Source organism: Xiphophorus maculatus, chromosome 24 (genome assembly GCF_002775205.1).
Source record: "Xiphophorus maculatus strain JP 163 A chromosome 24, X_maculatus-5.0-male, whole genome shotgun sequence".
Lineage (NCBI taxonomy): Eukaryota > Metazoa > Chordata > Actinopteri > Cyprinodontiformes > Poeciliidae > Xiphophorus > Xiphophorus maculatus.
Window position 1 is genome coordinate 4,578,721 of NC_036466.1, and position 16,689 is coordinate 4,595,409.

The 16,689-nt window shown below is 44.1% G+C and overlaps 1 protein-coding gene across 1 annotated transcript; it reads left to right on the plus strand.

Moving 5' to 3' along the window:
- The first annotated feature begins 3,142 nt into the window (after positions 1-3,142).
- LOC102217063 (sodium/potassium-transporting ATPase subunit alpha-1) lies at positions 3,143-16,689 on the plus strand. The gene is made up of 23 exons (XM_023329863.1): positions 3,143-3,498; positions 3,759-3,869; positions 6,918-6,977; positions 7,550-7,651; positions 7,766-7,867; positions 7,958-8,071; positions 8,158-8,292; positions 8,896-9,013; positions 9,150-9,418; positions 9,501-9,809; positions 10,490-10,624; positions 10,903-11,095; positions 11,169-11,344; positions 11,429-11,565; positions 11,883-12,033; positions 12,117-12,285; positions 12,365-12,519; positions 12,600-12,723; positions 12,808-12,953; positions 13,042-13,172; positions 14,552-14,653; positions 15,170-15,261; positions 16,492-16,689. The coding sequence occupies exons 1-23, from the start codon at positions 3,487-3,489 to the stop codon at positions 16,518-16,520; spliced, it is 3,072 nt and encodes a 1,023-aa protein (XP_023185631.1). The 5' UTR covers positions 3,143-3,486; the 3' UTR covers positions 16,521-16,689.

The window sequence follows — 16,689 nt, forward strand, 5'->3', positions numbered from 1 at the left end:
GGGTGCTGGTGCCCATCTCCAGCTGGACATTTCAGACCCTGGACAGGACGCCAGTTTATCATAGGACACTTTGCCTCTATTTTTCATGCATAATTACTTATTTGCTTTATTGATGTCAGTGAAACTGATTGAAGTTCCAAGAAGTTCAATGTCTCCCACATAAAATATTCAATACAGAGAAAAAAAAAAAATCACGATTATGACTTTTTTCATAGTTTGTCCAAAATCATCTGTTCTAAAGATTCACGCCAAATAGTCTCCCTATTCTAAAGGGTAAGTAGCGGGCACCACTCTGTATGCAGGAAACCAATAGAGAACTTTCTATTTTGTTGCTTATTCGCCCTCTTTCTAATGCTACCCTGGGCATCTGCCCATCTGGCAAAGTAATTCAGTTGCTCGGGATGACAGGATGTGCTGTTATAAAGTTTATTTCCTTTTAAATGGTGCTACATGTGTGAGGTGAATCCCTATGTGGTCATGCTAATTAAAAGCTAGCGAAATCCTGTCTACCTCTGCCGGGTAGCTTTTGGTGGTGGCAGTATTATGGTGTGGGATGGCATCTCACTTTACTGGAGAAAAACGGCTGGTCATCATTAAATTTGTGGCGCATGCTGGTTTGAGGAATGGGATGTCTTCCCGCAGCAGTGTGTGACCGAGCGGTTGACCAGCATGACGATTAGGTGCCATGTTGAGCATTAATAAGCCATTAATACGGCTAAGCAGTTTGACAAATTAATAATTTGTCAAACTGCTAATAATATTTGCATCTTCAAACATCCAATGCAGTAATCGACACAGATAAACTTCTCTATTATCATTTGTTTACCACACAGCTTATCAGAATCAGGCTGCTCGTGGAATTACATTACGGTTTTTGAGAGATTGGCTTTAAAGAAGATGACTTTTGCGACTCGTCTCCAGCAGCTTTCAGTTTGATTATGAAACGTTTTAAATGCCTCAGGCGTCACTCTGGGGTCCAAAGTTCATGACAGTTAGAGGACTACAAGTCCAGCCTACCTGGTGGTGAAACATTTACAATGTGCCCGTTTTATGGACTTGTTTAAAATGTGATGGAAACTTCAGACGTCGGCGGTTTGAAAGGACGCATCGACTCATTCGGAGACAATGGCATGGAGCATTTCAGTGAAATGTGACAAATGTCCATTGGAGATGAACAGGTTTCTGTCGCAGCTGCTGTTCTGGTGTTCCATCGTTCACGTTTGTGACGTCAGCGCCACGTCGCTAGCGTAAATGTTTCCCCTAACAACACTACTGTGACTCCTTGTTCCGGCTTCTGCTGTGACATTGCAAAGGCAACGTCTTACGTCCTCAGCTCCCACGTTGTTTATATACAGCAGAACTCTGTTTTGGGTCAAACAAGCACCTATACCACCTTCATTATAGAACTTAAACCCTGGTAAGCCGCGTGAAAGCTCCGAGGGAGCCACTTAGGCTCAATCATAATTTGCCCTTTTGGTTTGATTGATTGCGTAAAATGCTCCCGACTCTGCGTGGGAGGCCAAATTCCCAAAGACTTCAACCGTTTTCTGGAATTAATCCGACAAACAAAAGTGTAAACGGGAATTCTTTAACAATTATACAACTGCTAGGTGAGCTGTGCGGACTCTGAGCATTATGCTGCAAAGCACAGGGTGCCAGCAATAGTGTTTGCACCAGGGAAATGTTTAGCGTGTCAAGTAGCATTGTGCCTCGGTATGTGAGATTCCCGCGCTGCATTTCTTTGGGATATTTTAGATATCCTCTGCAAAAGATAATCTGCAAATAGGTGACTTTTTTTTTTTTGTGCATATAATTTGGAGTTGCATTCCGTTGAAAAAATTGCAGTCAACTGTACATGGGTTATAACGAACCAGGAAGTGTCCACGCCTACGTCCAATTCAGAATCTATCGTGAGACTTAATGTTTTACATGTTTGTGTCCAAATATGAAATATTCTTTTGGTCAGAGGGATAAGAAGCACATCAAGCTAACGTCCTCTCTCAGTCTTTACCTTCACACTTCTGTTGCAGTTGTTCCTCCCCGTCATCGGTCCATTTCACTACATTTCCTTTAACCACTCCGTCTCCCTCCGCATTTTCTCGTCCTCCCCCGACTCCTCCTTACTCTCCTACCCCCCCTGCATAGCTGAATGAGTACAAACAGTTCGGAAGTTTACTCCAAAACACTCCGGCGTCCTCCGCCGCGCTGCCATCAAGGGTAACTCTCCGGCCTCGCCAGTTCCAGCGAACAGGAAGAGAGCGTACCTTCAAGGTCGCCCGTGTCAGCTGGGGCACGGGCGACGACATCCGGCCTTCACTTTTGAGCGCGCATCGGATACATATTTGAAGCGTTGCGTTCACAAAGCAAGCAACGTCTCCAATCCGATTGGCAGCTGGCTGACCTTTGACCTGCTCAAGGGCACCGAAACCTGCTCCGTTAAACGTTTGAGGTTTATTGCTTGGAGCGAAAAGGCGAGGCCTCCGACAGCTGAAATGATACACTTTTTATGATGAAAATAAAGAAATCCTCAAGCAGAGAGAGATTTTCTTGGCTGTGTGTGTGTGTCCTCTCCCCAACAGGACACACTGACCTCAGAGAGGCAGAGCTAACCGCTCTGTGGATTACTCCCTCTGCATTCCTCATGTTATCTCTGCTGTGTGCAACAGTTTATCTGAACCTAGGTTTCTTTTCTATCTTCAGTGTTTTGGGAGAAAGCCTCTTAGTCTTTTTTTTTTTGAGTATTTTTGCTTTGTTGATTTGGCCTTAGGATTCTGGAAGACACTGTTCACACCAACTGGACTGCAGCTGAGAAGCTTCAGGGGTTAAGAGATGCTTAATTTAACATCCACTGCATCAACTTCCTACCGTTTATTTCGATTCTTATGCCAGAATAAAGTTTGAACCATTGCATTCCTCATCACTCTCCACTTTCCACTCAACCGGAACATTCTGTACATTCTGTACCCAGGCGAACTTCTCAAAGCGGAGCAGAGTTAGAGCAGGTTTTGTTGCATTTTGAGTTTCTCCGGTTTCAAATCCCCGTCAATGTGGCGTATCCTGTCTGTGGGGTGGGGGGTGGGGGGGAAAACTGTGAAGAAGCTTCATGAAAAGTGTGATTCAATCAGAAAAAGAGCAGCATGGAAAAAGAGGGAAGCATTGAGAACAGAACAGGGAAGTTGAGAAATATTCACCCCTCCTCTTTGCTCCCATACGTTTGAGTTGGATCCACTCCCCCGCCCTCTCTCTGCAACTCACCTGTCGAGTTTTGCCATCCCATCCCCCCCAAAACTCCTCCCCCTACAGGGCAGGTAGGGCTCCAGCCGCAGATATAAAGGTATGCTAACGCCGAGCGGACCATCTTCTCCGCTCTGGGAGTGAGGAAGACAGCAGGGCCGAGAGTAGCGGTGTGGGACACGGAGAGAGGCGGAGTGGGGAAGTTTTGAAAAAGAGAATTGGATTGACTGCTCTCAGAGCTACTCTGCAATCATGGGGCTTGGAGTGAGTATTCCAACTTTTCCTCCTCTTCTCCTCTGGTGCGTGTGTTAGAAAACTTTTGGATTGTGAGGTCATTTTGTAATCTGCTTCTTTTTTTGTGTGTGTGTGTGTGTGTGTGTGTGTGGCAAGTCAATGATTAACGCACAAGCTTGTTTGCACAGCAAAGAGGAATACTTTCTGCGCTTCCTCGTGAAAAACCAAGCCGGAGTGTGCTCGGTCTTATTCTGGGACTTGTTTGTGTCTCTCACTTTTCTCCAATCCAGAAAGGGAAGGATGACTACAAGCCGGCCGCGACGTCAGAACACGGTGAGAAGAAGCACAAGAAGGGGAAGCAGAAGAAGGATATGGACGAGCTGAAGAAAGAAGTGGATCTGGTGAGTACACGCCGACCTTTCCGCCGGCGGAGCCTGTCGGAGCGAGCGGTCGCAGGGATGAACCGTTACGGCTGACACAAACCTCACGGAGAGTCACATGAGATGTCTGTCTGCTTCATACAGATTGCTGCTTGCACTCCTACACATGCAGCCACATGTTATTAAAGCGTCTCCAGCTATAATCAGGCTCCAACACATGCTTAAGATCTTACTTTCCAGTCGTGGACAAAGTAAGGTCAAGAAGGGCGGATAGGTCAGAGGACGGCTGGCCAGTTTCCGCTGGTGTCAGCTTTTCTCCCCCTCAAGTCCTTTCACCAAGGTCAAAGAGGAAGTCAAAGTTTAGGAGAGAGTGATTCGTTTCACAAAATCGTGATACGTTTTGAAAGTGTAGCGACGGCGCTTTAAAGGGCAGAGGGAAATTATTTTGCGAATTAGAGGCATTTCGCCCAAAAAGACCCGACTGTCGTGTCCTTCACAAGGTCAGACCACAAGGAGAAACGGTTACGGTCACCTGAGGCCTCGCTCTGTCTCAATATGTGTCACTTCTTTTGCTTAATTATCAACACACCTTCAAGATTTCCAACAATACTCAGAATTTAATAAATTCATCACCACAACGATCAAGAGTTTGTACATCATCAGGGAAGTGCGTCTCATTTAGCTTCACCCAGTGTTTGGAACAATTTGCAAAAATCACTGAAGCTCAGTACACACATATCAATATCATCTCAGTGAAAACCATAGTTCATGGTCAATATACCTCGATATATTACGTGTATTATAGTACGTTTAGTTAGTATGATTTTTTTCCCGTTCCATGATATTTTTCTGTTTCCTACTGGATGATATTCTGGTTTATGATATTTTAATGCTTTCTGAACAGATTGTTGAGAATGAGAATTTGCTCTCAATCAACTAATCAAACCAAAACGTATTAGATATCAATAGTCGACTAATTGAAGTAGATTGTTTGTCATTTCTAAATGTACTCAAACGTCAAAAGTTGTCCACAAAAATAAGTTTTTATTTGACTCTTAACGTATTCAATGTGTTCAGATTTTAAAAGCCATTTTGGGTTCGATCGTTTGACTACTACGTTTGAACACTAGACATTTTTTAATTTTAAATCAAATCTAAAGGGAAGGCGTCGTCATTTCAGTCAATTTTACGAAGTGTCCAACACTAATACTTGCCCAGTGTCTTTCTGCAGGCATCTTTCTGAATTATAAGGTAATAAAACTCTCATCTTGGTGACATATTAATTGTTATCGTCCTTTGAACATCTTAACTAGATCTCAAAGTCCTGCCGCAAGCTGAAGGACATCTTAATGTCATAGCAACGCTATCGCCAATCTCCTCTGATCTTTCCAATCTAGCATATCATTCGCTGCAATTAACGCCATGCCCCAGCTTTAACGTTCCCCTGGAGATGCAGAAACTCTTTCTGTCCAAATAAACGCTTTAGAATGATTTATCGTCACGTATTCGTGATTCCGGCGCTTCGGCTCTGATCCGCGGTTAAACGACGGCGGCTTGCGGAGCAGCAGTAAAAACACAGACGGGTCTCTGGAGAAGCACATCCAGCTGACATGTTAATGATTATTGCCCAGGCGTACAATTAACTAGAGGTATCAAAGTCCAGTAAAGACAATAGAGGCTATTCCCATAGCAACACTATGCAGCCTTTGATTTGACTACATGTGGCATAGTCTGAGCAGAAACGGCCGATCGCTAAAAATAGAGTGGCTTCATTTATTTAAATAGCAGCAGGAATTTCCAAGGCAGGATTTATCTGAGAGCTTGTGGCCCGGCCGACCAAATAACATCAAAACGAGGCCGAAACATGAAAAAAGGCGAGGCGAGAGATGTCCTCAGCCGGCCCGTTGAGAAGGGAACAAAAAGCAGCTCTGCTTTTGGAGCATGTGATGACATGTTATCCATGGCACATTTGGCACGCTTGCTTTCATAATGCTAATTGTTAATGAGAGTGCAACAGAGAAAGTGGTCACCGCTCACTTTCTCTGCAGAAGTTTGTGTATTATTGCCATATTAGCAGCTAGTGCAGAGCTTGTTGCCTCCAGTCCAGCTAAATACAACTTATATACAACTTAGAGCTGCATGTGTGATATTAGTTGTTTTTTTTCTTTAAAAAGGCAACTTATAATTTTGATAAACAACTACTGTAAGAAATGTGCTCTCATTTGTAAAGAACGACCATTTTATTTCCATTGTGGGATTTGAAATAAAAACAGGCATGAATCGTTTGCAAAAAGTAGATGAATACATTTTCTTATGTGGGATGTTGATTTATGTGAAAAATTGTATTAAAAACACATAGCTTCCAGCAAGGCATTGACACATGTATGATGTCATTGTTATCACCACAGAAAGCGGCGGGGGCATCTCAACTCGGGGCGTTTCATGAAGACAACAAAACCCGGTTTTTGTTTCACAGCACAACAGAGACGAACGATGGAAGTCAGATATGATTGCAGTTGATCCAAATTACACCAGAGGAATTTCTTTTCATCCACCCGTGGTGGGCGTTATTGAACAAAAGAAGAAAAAAAACAAACTCAGTGTGGGCACATGAATGTGTCAGCCTCTCTGGCTGTTCATTTGCAGAAACACTTTTTGCCTTCTCAATTAGAGAAACCACAGCTACACGAAACTTTTTTTTTCCCACATGTTGGTTTAAAATGGAAGATGAGTTGCTAGATATAAGTCAAATTGATTTGAGTGCTTTGTTGGGTTGTTTGCAGTTCACGTTTGACTGTAAGTTCACCAATCCTCTGCACACTAGTTTTGACTCAAATGTTTGACTAATCTTAAAAATCACGCATGCATCCATAATCCGGATCAGACGGTCGACTCGGTTTTGTCATCTTTGTGTTCCCTGGGGGCCACGTCAACACATTCTTTAATCCTCAGAGGAGATAATATCTGCGCTTTTAAAATGACAGGGATTTCAGCCTGTTTGACGCAATGTCTGTCAATCTCATTTTCTCTTTTTTGTGTTTTTTTTTTTTTCTTCCTCTCCCTCCATAGGATGATCACAAGCTGACATTGGATGAACTTCACAGAAAATACGGCACGGACCTATCAAGGGTGAGCACTCTACGCGCAGGATTTATCAGGATTCACAGAGGTAGATAAGGCCAGAGTACAAGCTCCACGCAGACAAACACGGCGTGGAGCTTGTGTTTGTCTGCGCGTTTGAAAGCAGACTTTCATATAATTATCCTGCAGAGTAGCAATGTGGTGCATGGGCAGAAGATTTACCAAAGTGTCTATTAACCCAAATGACAAAGCCTGTTGTGCAGTGGGATTGTGGCATTGCACGAAAAAGGGGAATCCTACATTTTGTTTTCAAAAGACTTTTTATGGTCTTCATTGTGCAATATACAACTTCACAGAGGCTAAATGCCTGATCATCTGTTAAAACTTGGTCGGTGTGAGTTTTCCTCAAAGCAAAGACTCAATCCATCAGGAACACCGACCTTATTGACTGGGTTGACAGTATCTGCTTAGACAAATGTCTGGTTAGACTTCTTAACCTCACAAGGCAGAATGTGACTTTCGTCAAACCTGAATCTAAATCCACCATCTTTTTCACAGAATACTTTATATCAATCTGCCAGAGAGACTTTAGAAGCTAATTTCACGCTATGTCTGTTTAGGGTCTTTCCGCCTCCAGAGCAAAAGAGATTCTAGCCCGAGATGGTCCAAATGCCCTGACACCTCCCCCAACCACACCCGAATGGGTGAAGTTCTGCAAGCAGGTAAGAGCTAACAACAGGCTTGGCACAATTTAAATGGACGCAAATGTATTTTTAGATTAGCGTTTGCATGCGGTAGAGATGGTTGTTTGAATGTTGTCTTGGTCTCTCGTCCAGCTGTTTGGTGGTTTCTCCATGCTGCTGTGGATTGGGGCGATCCTCTGCTTCCTCGCTTATGGTATTCAGGCTGCTTCAGAAGATGAACCGGCAAACGATAACGTAAGAAGATTTCTCTTACTTGTCCTCGGCAGTCATTTTCTGCTCCTCCAGAGACTAAATGAAGAGTCCTGTCTGTCTGTCCTCCTACAGTTGTATTTGGGTATTGTGCTGTCTGCTGTCGTCATCATCACTGGTTGCTTCTCCTATTACCAAGAAGCCAAGAGCTCCAAGATCATGGAGTCCTTTAAGAACCTGGTCCCACAGGTGAGACGTCCTGCTCCCACAGGCCTGCCATATGGCTGCTTGTTGCTACTCAGGGTCTTACTTCAAGCCTTTCTTCGATGTCATAGCAAGCCCTGGTTGTCCGTGACGGGGAGAAGAAGAGCATCAATGCTGAGGAAGTGGTGGCCGGAGATTTGGTGGAAGTGAAGGGCGGAGACAGGATCCCTGCTGATCTCAGGGTCATCTCTGCTCAAGGCTGCAAGGTCGGTATCGTCGATCTACGTGTAGATTACCGGTACAACAATTATAGGCAACCTTTGTGTATGTACACCACTTCAACTTCTAGAACTAATTAAAAGTTTCAGGCATACAGAGTGGGATCATTGACCAGGTCTCTGTGGACGGGCTCCCACCGTACCAGCTTCTCTCTAGTGTTTCAACTCAGGTTTTCTATTTGGTTTCAGTCTGATTAAAGTTTTTCAGTTTTGTCGTAGGGTCAACCATATTTTATTTAAAGTAGTCTAAAAAGCTGGTTCAAAATTTCATGGAGTGTAGATATGGACAAGTTTGAGCAAGTATCTTTTTTCTTGCTGTCATTTCCTGATTCACAAAGATCAACCTGCATTTGCCCTACTTCAGTGGAATATCTATTTCCCATTTTGATCAGTGGCTATAAGAACTAGGACTCTGTGTGATGCTTTTTTTATTCCCCAAGGAGGTGAGGAGACTTATATTTTCAATTAAAAGCTCATAAACTCTCTCTATATATACAGAAATACCTGAGCTACTTTTATAACACAGGAGTTTTCAGTTGTCCCAATAACATGGCATAGCAAAAGCAACTTTATTCTTGTTTTATTTTCCAGGTGGACAACTCCTCACTTACTGGTGAATCAGAACCCCAGACCCGATCCCCAGATTTCACCAACGACAACCCGCTGGAGACCAGGAACATTGCTTTCTTCTCCACCAACTGTGTTGAAGGTACTCATGCCCTTAGAAATGTAACACCATATTTATGATGTAGGTGGGATATTTTGGGGGATGTCAAGTTTGGAGGCATTCGAGGAAAGTAGCTGGACAACATTCTGAAACTGTAATGTTCCTTCTTGATGTTCAGGAACTGCCAGAGGAATCGTCATCAACACCGGAGACCGAACCGTTATGGGTCGCATTGCCACCTTGGCTTCCAGTCTGGAGGGAGGAAAAACTCCCATTGCCATTGAGATCGAACACTTCATCCACATCATCACCGGCGTGGCCGTCTTCCTGGGTGTGTCTTTCTTCATCCTCTCCCTCATCCTTGGCTATGGATGGCTGGAGGCCGTCATCTTCCTCATTGGTATCATTGTGGCCAACGTTCCAGAAGGTCTCCTAGCTACCGTCACTGTGAGTCTACAAGTCTCTCCGTCCTCTTATCTGCCAATCGTCAAAAATATTCTCTCAGTAAAGAGTTGCTTTTTGTTCCCAGGTGTGTCTGACTCTGACTGCCAAGCGTATGGCCAAGAAGAACTGCCTGGTGAAGAACCTGGAAGCTGTGGAGACTCTGGGCTCCACCTCCACCATCTGCTCCGACAAGACCGGCACCCTGACCCAGAACAGGATGACCGTGGCCCACATGTGGTTCGACAACCAGATCCACGAAGCCGACACCACCGAGAACCAGAGTGGCACCTCGTTTGACCGGAGCTCGGCCACCTGGGCGTCTCTGGCCAGGATCGCCGGACTCTGCAACCGAGCCGTCTTCCTGGCCGAGCAGAGCAACGTTCCCATCCTCAAGGTGAAGAGCTGGTGTAGCATGTAGACATCTTTGAGTCTCGGTTGTTAACCTGAGTGGCTTTTGCTGAATTATCATTTTCTGCATTACCAGAAATAGTATGACCATGTGGAAAGCATGGCAGAGTTATGACTTGGCAAGGAGCTTCTAGGATCCAACAAACTGGTAGAGCAGCCAGACTTAACAACAGATTGTCATTGGAAGCACTTGATATTATTAAAGTCCAGGAATACCAGTGTGCCTGAGGATATTCTACTTTTATCAGTGATATATAGGGTGGGCCATGAGTTTCCATACATAGAAAAAAATGCACATTTTATATTGGACAACCGTTTTTATTTTTGTGGGACTCTGTGTAATCGCTGCACGCCTTGGACCACTTCGTGGTTGATCTGCAACATTTCCAGTTTTCTGAAACGTGCAAATAAATAAGTTTCGCCACAGTGTGGTGTGTGACGCTCGTTCCGTGTTTTCTGTTAACGTTTCGTGCAACCAGGCGACTGCTTCCCGATCCAGCTATCAGTATAATTTCAGTTCTTTGCTCTTTTGTCAAACGCATCTTTTTAGGGGTCTGAAATATAAAATGAATATACATTTTACATTCATCTATGTATGAACACTTATGACCCACCCTGTATTTCAAATTTACCATTCTTGCCTTGTTCTTGTACTTCAACCCACAGAGAGATGTGGCTGGTGACGCCTCAGAAGCTGCCTTGCTCAAGTGTATTGAGCTGTGCTGCGGTTCTGTTAAGGACATGAGAGAGAAGTACCCCAAGGTCGCTGAGATTCCATTCAACTCAACCAACAAATACCAGGTAAACCATCCATCAGGTCTAAATGTTCTACCTCTTTCACCTTCATCCTTCCTATCCACCATTCCTTATTTTGTGTTGGTCTATAAGCCAAATAAAATATACTGCTTCTTATTACTGCATAAGAGAATATGTAAAAGTTTAAGTTTATGAAGTTCACTTTGACCTCCTAGTGGTTCAATCTGTTTATTGTCCTCATCCTGTTTCTGAACATTTTATTTTATAGGCTTTTGCATAAAACACGGGTGGCTCTTGGGTTCAGCTTTTTTCTTCTCCAACAGCTGTCCATCCACAAGAACACGACTCCCGGAGAAAGCAAGCACCTGCTGGTGATGAAGGGAGCCCCAGAGAGGATTCTGGACCGCTGCTCCACCATCGTGCTGCAGGGCAAGGAGCAGCCTCTGGATGACGAGATGAGGGACGCTTTTCAGAACGCCTACGTGGAGCTGGGAGGTCTAGGAGAGCGAGTTCTCGGTAAAGATCGATTCTGTTGAAACGACACGAGGAGAGAGCCGCGCGCTCATGTGACGGTTTTTGTTTCCTTCAGGTTTCTGCCACTTCCATCTGCCCGACGACCAGTTCCCAGATGGCTTTGCTTTTGACACTGATGAAGTGAACTTCCCGACTGAGAACCTGTGCTTCATCGGCCTCATGGCCATGATTGACCCACCACGTGCCGCGGTGCCGGACGCTGTGGGCAAATGCAGGAGTGCAGGAATCAAGGTGCTTTAAGTTCTCCTTTTTGACTCAGTTAGGTTGGAAAAAGAGCTATAGTTTCAACTTTTCCTTCAATCTCCTTCCTTTCAGGTAATCATGGTGACAGGTGACCATCCAATCACAGCCAAGGCCATCGCTAAAGGCGTTGGTATCATCTCTGAAGGCAATGAGACTGTTGAGGACATTGCCGCCCGCCTGAACGTTCCCATTTCAGAAGTCAACCCCAGGTCAGTCCTCTTATTAATCAATACTCCACTTGTAGCAATAGTAATAAAATCAGCAATAATAATCATCAAGTTTAGCACTGCTGGCTATCAAAGCCGCACAAAGAGCTTAGCCAAAAAGGCTTTTACAATTAATTCACTCCAAGCCAAATAAATCTGAGTTTGGCTCTGAGCTTGCTGTTTTGCTACTTTGTCAGCAACTTTAGCTTGAGAGACCATCAGTGAAGGGTGAATGCACTTTTCCAATGTTCAACAGATCTTTGACCTTTGAGTTTTAAATCCAAGAAATCAGCTAGACCTGGTTGTGATTTCTCCAACAGGGATGCCAAAGCTTGCGTCGTTCACGGCGGTGAGCTCAAAGAGTTGACGACAGACCAGCTCGACGAGATCTTAAAGCACCACACAGAAATCGTCTTCGCCAGAACGTCACCCCAGCAGAAGCTGATCATCGTTGAGGGTTGCCAGAGGCAGGTGAGTGTCAGCGGGCCGGAGGTGACGGAGATATCATTGCGGATGTTTGGCCGTGTTTCCACGGGACTCTGCTTCCTCTGCAGGGAGCCATTGTGGCGGTGACGGGTGACGGCGTCAACGACTCTCCAGCTCTGAAGAAAGCCGACATCGGCGTCGCCATGGGAATCGCCGGGTCCGACGTGTCCAAGCAGGCGGCCGACATGATCCTGCTGGACGACAACTTTGCCTCCATCGTCACCGGAGTGGAAGAAGGTAAGATGAGCGAAAACATGTAAAGTTACGTTTTGCTTGTGCCTGCCTGAGAATATTAACCAGGATGTTGGTTGGTCAGGCCGTCTGATCTTTGACAACCTGAAGAAATCCATCGCCTACACTCTGACCAGTAACATCCCTGAGATCTCACCCTTCCTCCTCTTCATCATCGCCAACATCCCTCTGCCTCTGGGCACCGTCACCATCCTCTGCATCGACCTGGGAACAGACATGGTGAGTCTTTAGGAACTTTGTAGGTTTGATGAGATCAAGATGATTGTTTTTGAAGCTACAAGTTTCTCTGTCTCCTCCAGGTTCCCGCCATCTCCCTGGCTTATGAAGCAGCTGAGAGCGACATCATGAAGAGACAGCCCCGGAACCCCAAAACAGACAAACTGGTGAACGAGAGGCTTATTAGCATGGCCTATGGTCAAATCGGTAATAACCTGAATCACCTTGACATATTTGTGAATCTTTATCTACTCAAGGCGTGATTTTAATAGCCATTTTTCTTCTCATTAGGTATGATGCAGGCCACAGCTGGGTTCTTCACATACTTTGTGATCTTGGCTGAAAATGGCTTCCTCCCCATGGACCTGATTGGAATCAGAGTCCTCTGGGATGACAAATTTGTAAATGACCTGGAAGACAGCTATGGACAGCAGTGGGTCAGTCTCCCTGATCATGTCTGTCTGAACAGCCATGGTCTGAGCTCACATTCATCAACTCATTTTGTTCCTAATTTGTGTGCTCCAGACATACGAGAGAAGAAAGATCGTTGAGTTCACCTGCCACACAGCTTTCTTCACCAGTATTGTGATCGTCCAGTGGGCCGATTTGATCATCTGTAAGACCAGGAGGAACTCTATTATGCAGCAAGGAATGAAGTACGTAGATTTGGCATCTACTTAAGACTAAAGCCACTGAAATTCATTTTAATAATGATGCTGTTAAATCATTATTAAAACCATGCTTAGGCTTTGTTTCTGTATTACTTGAGGGATCCCCCAAGTCTCATTCTTGGCCATTTGTTGTTTTACCTCTATAAATACTTACTGGCAGTCATTGTAAGGGAACACAAAACTTGTACAGATGACATGTTAGGTGTTTGCTTTACTGTGTAGATGTTATAAAGGTGTGTTGGTATTGGTATAAAACAGAGATTACAGCACTGATGGGTACACTGCTACTGATGAGTTAATGTGCTAATAGCAAAGCTTCTACTAAATTTAAAAATGTTAAGTGTGCTGAGTTTACCGTAAGTAAATTTTTCCCGAATGCCCTAATTTACTGTATTTTGCAAATGGCTAGTAGACCACAAATAAACAAATGAGGTATACAAAAGATTAAGCAATTACATGGACAAACTACCAGAGATTTTAATTAAACAAATCCATGGAAAATTTCAGATAAACAATGTTTTGAGAGCTTCCTCTCAATCTCCTTGAAGTGGGTGCGCATCAATATGGTTGAATTTAGCACGTTAGCATTAGCTTCCCCTAGTTACAGTGTTGGTTTACTGATTTAGCATTAGCTTCTCCAAATACCATGCTGGTAGAGTGCCATAGGGTTAGCGCAGCTAAGTTAGCAGTGCCCACCACTGGATTGAATTTATTTCTTATTTTAAAAGTAGCATTTAAAAGTTAATTATCAGGTATGTACCAGCTTTCGATGGAATATTGCAGACATTTCATAATTATCCTCACAGGGTTTCCCCCAGAAAACTTGCTAAGTCGACAAAGCATTTCATATGGTTTGACGCATCATGTAAAAATAATACTAAAAAAATAAGAATATAAAATCAGCGTGATGCGTGACTGCGAGGAGAGGGCGAAAGAACCTGCATGATGAGGTTAGCGCTGGTTCGTGAACTGCTAACGCTCCGAGCAACCGGCAACACAGATATGAGACGGACCAATCACACCGCTGTGTGATTGGTCCGTCTTTAAATACATAAACTATAAACCTATTTTCTCTAAACATATCTTTTAGGAATAAATCCGCTCCGCCAGTGAAACGCTCAGAGCAACAGAGACGCTTGCAATCCGGCTTTAAAAAAAATATATATATATATTATTATTTTTCTAAAATCATAAACAAGAAAGGCTTAGCCTGGCGGTGGCGCTAGTGAAGCATGGCGGGCCGCCAGGCCTATAATACACTAGGAGACACCCTGTCCTCAGGTCATACCAAAGACCAGAAACTGATTCTTTTAAAACTTAAAAATGGAAGAAAACCTTTGGATACGCCGTTTTTCTCCCAACAGGAACCGCATCCTGATCTTCGGACTCTTTGAGGAGACAGCTCTGGCTGCTTTCCTGTCATACTGTCCAGGCATGGATGTGGCCCTCAGAATGTACCCTCTTAAGTGAGAAAAACACACACCCACACTTTGTTTCGATCAAGCCTTCTTCTGTCTTTATGGCTTCAACCATTTCCCTTTTCTTAATTGCAATTTGTCATGAAGTGTAATCCCTAATAATGCTGTTTTTCTGCTCATTTCTGCTTTCAGAGGTTTTCTTATTCTCTAATCCACTCTGAAAGCCCTTCCAGATGCTTGTTTTCCGGGGCTGGCTTTTAACTAAGAGTAGTTATGCTTTTTTTCTCTTTGATATGTTCCATAAAGAATAGTGGCTATTATGTCTTGGCTCCAGTAATTTCCACTTCTGAGGCAGGATGAAGAGCTTTAGTTCTATGAGATTCTTTGAGGAAAATCAGAAAGCAGGGAGAACACATCAGACTCAGCAACTCATGACTCCTTCATATTATTTAGCATCTTTCTTCCTTCCTCTTATCTTTCTGCTGGAACAAACTCTGATCTGTGTTGTTTGTTTTTGTCACATTCTGGTTTTAATTCTCTCTCGCCGTCTGTCTAACACCTCAGGCCTTCTTGGTGGTTCTGTGCCTTCCCATACTCCTTCCTCATCTTCCTCTACGATGAAGTTAGAAGATATATCCTCAGACGCAGCCCAGGAGGTAAGACTTTTAGTTTTCATACCTTCACAAACACTCAGCATGAGGAGAAACTGGCTACCTTCTAGTCCTGGCTCTAGTTGTGTCTAATATTGCAGCCATAATGGCAAACACACAAGTAAAACTGCAGCAGATGGCGACAGCCCCCCCTGTGGGAGTAGAACCCTCCAACCCGGCCATTGTTGGTGCCCTCTTCCACCCACAAGGCTCGGCAGGGACTGTATGCAGGGGCCTGGTTCTGATTCAGCTGCTTCTTTTACTGCTTCCTTTGTTTGTTTGACGGAGGCGCTACATCTGAGCCCCACGGCTCTGATCGCTGAGCGCCGCTGGCCTCTCGCATCGGCACATCAAAATAAGTCCAGCCGACGGAGCTTCCTGCTGCAGCTGTGGCTGTTTAGTCCTGCAGGACGTTTAGCTCTGACCAGCTTCCTGTCCATGCTTTTCCTCAGCATGGATAGGATCTAATAGGTTCTATTGTTTGGATCTATCACAAAAAGTCAAAAGAAACTAGAAATACAAGCAGGTGTCAACGGGTCCCAAGCCCCACCCATGCAACTATGTCCACCCCTGATCCCGCCCCTTCACACCGCCTCTGGCCCTGTGTCCCAATAGCTTTGCGTTACTGGGTTAACAACTTGGGGTTCCTTTAAGTAGTCACTTGTTCTCAATTGGAATGCAGTAATTTTGCGTGCGAGTCGTACTGTAAAGGAATCGGCCTGAGATTTGTCGTTGCGGCATGACTGGATCTGGAAAAGTTACACCGATGTGAAGTTGATATTATTTTAAAGCATCTTTGTACATGATGGAACAGTTGTTGCTCTCATATACACACAAATCATTATAACCTAAGGAACAAATTAGGATAAAATGTGACCTTAGGTTGTATTCTAATCTCTAAAAATGTCTTCCTCTTTTCCGTTATGTACCTATATAGGGTCAGCCCATCTAGTCATGTCCTTCCTAAATAATGATGAATATTTGACTTGCTGTATCGTGACAGAGGCCACAGGGTCTCCTGTCCCTCAAGGATATCTTCCTCATAAAATTCTCACTACATTGCCTCTAATTTAGGACACATTTTTCTTCCTAGTAAGGTTTTTTTTTATTCTCTAACTCACTGACATCCCACATCCAGGATTTTAGACCGGCCCTGTTGGTCAGCCTCTGACTGTAAAACTTGTACGATGTAAAGGCCAAACAACGTTTAGTTAATTGTGTTTACTCTATTTGTAGGTTGGGTGGAACTGGAGACATACTACTGAGTCGGGCCAGAAGCAAAAGAAGACTCATATTTCATCATTTATTTGCTGCCATGTTACATATTTGTTTGAAATGCCACAGCCAACAAGCACAAAGAGAAAAACCAAGCATGGATAAATTAAGAGCCTCTTAATTTATTTGTTGTTCCAATAAAACGTGTCCTTAACATTC

Bases quoted from the DNA above. Each gene is read 5' to 3' on its own strand.
- LOC102217063 (XM_023329863.1), top strand. The intron at 8,072-8,157 runs GTGAGACGTCCT...TCGATGTCATAG, and splicing joins TTAAGAACCTGGTCCCACAG to CAAGCCCTGGTTGTCCGTGA. The intron at 8,293-8,895 runs GTCGGTATCGTC...TTTATTTTCCAG, and splicing joins TCTCTGCTCAAGGCTGCAAG to GTGGACAACTCCTCACTTAC.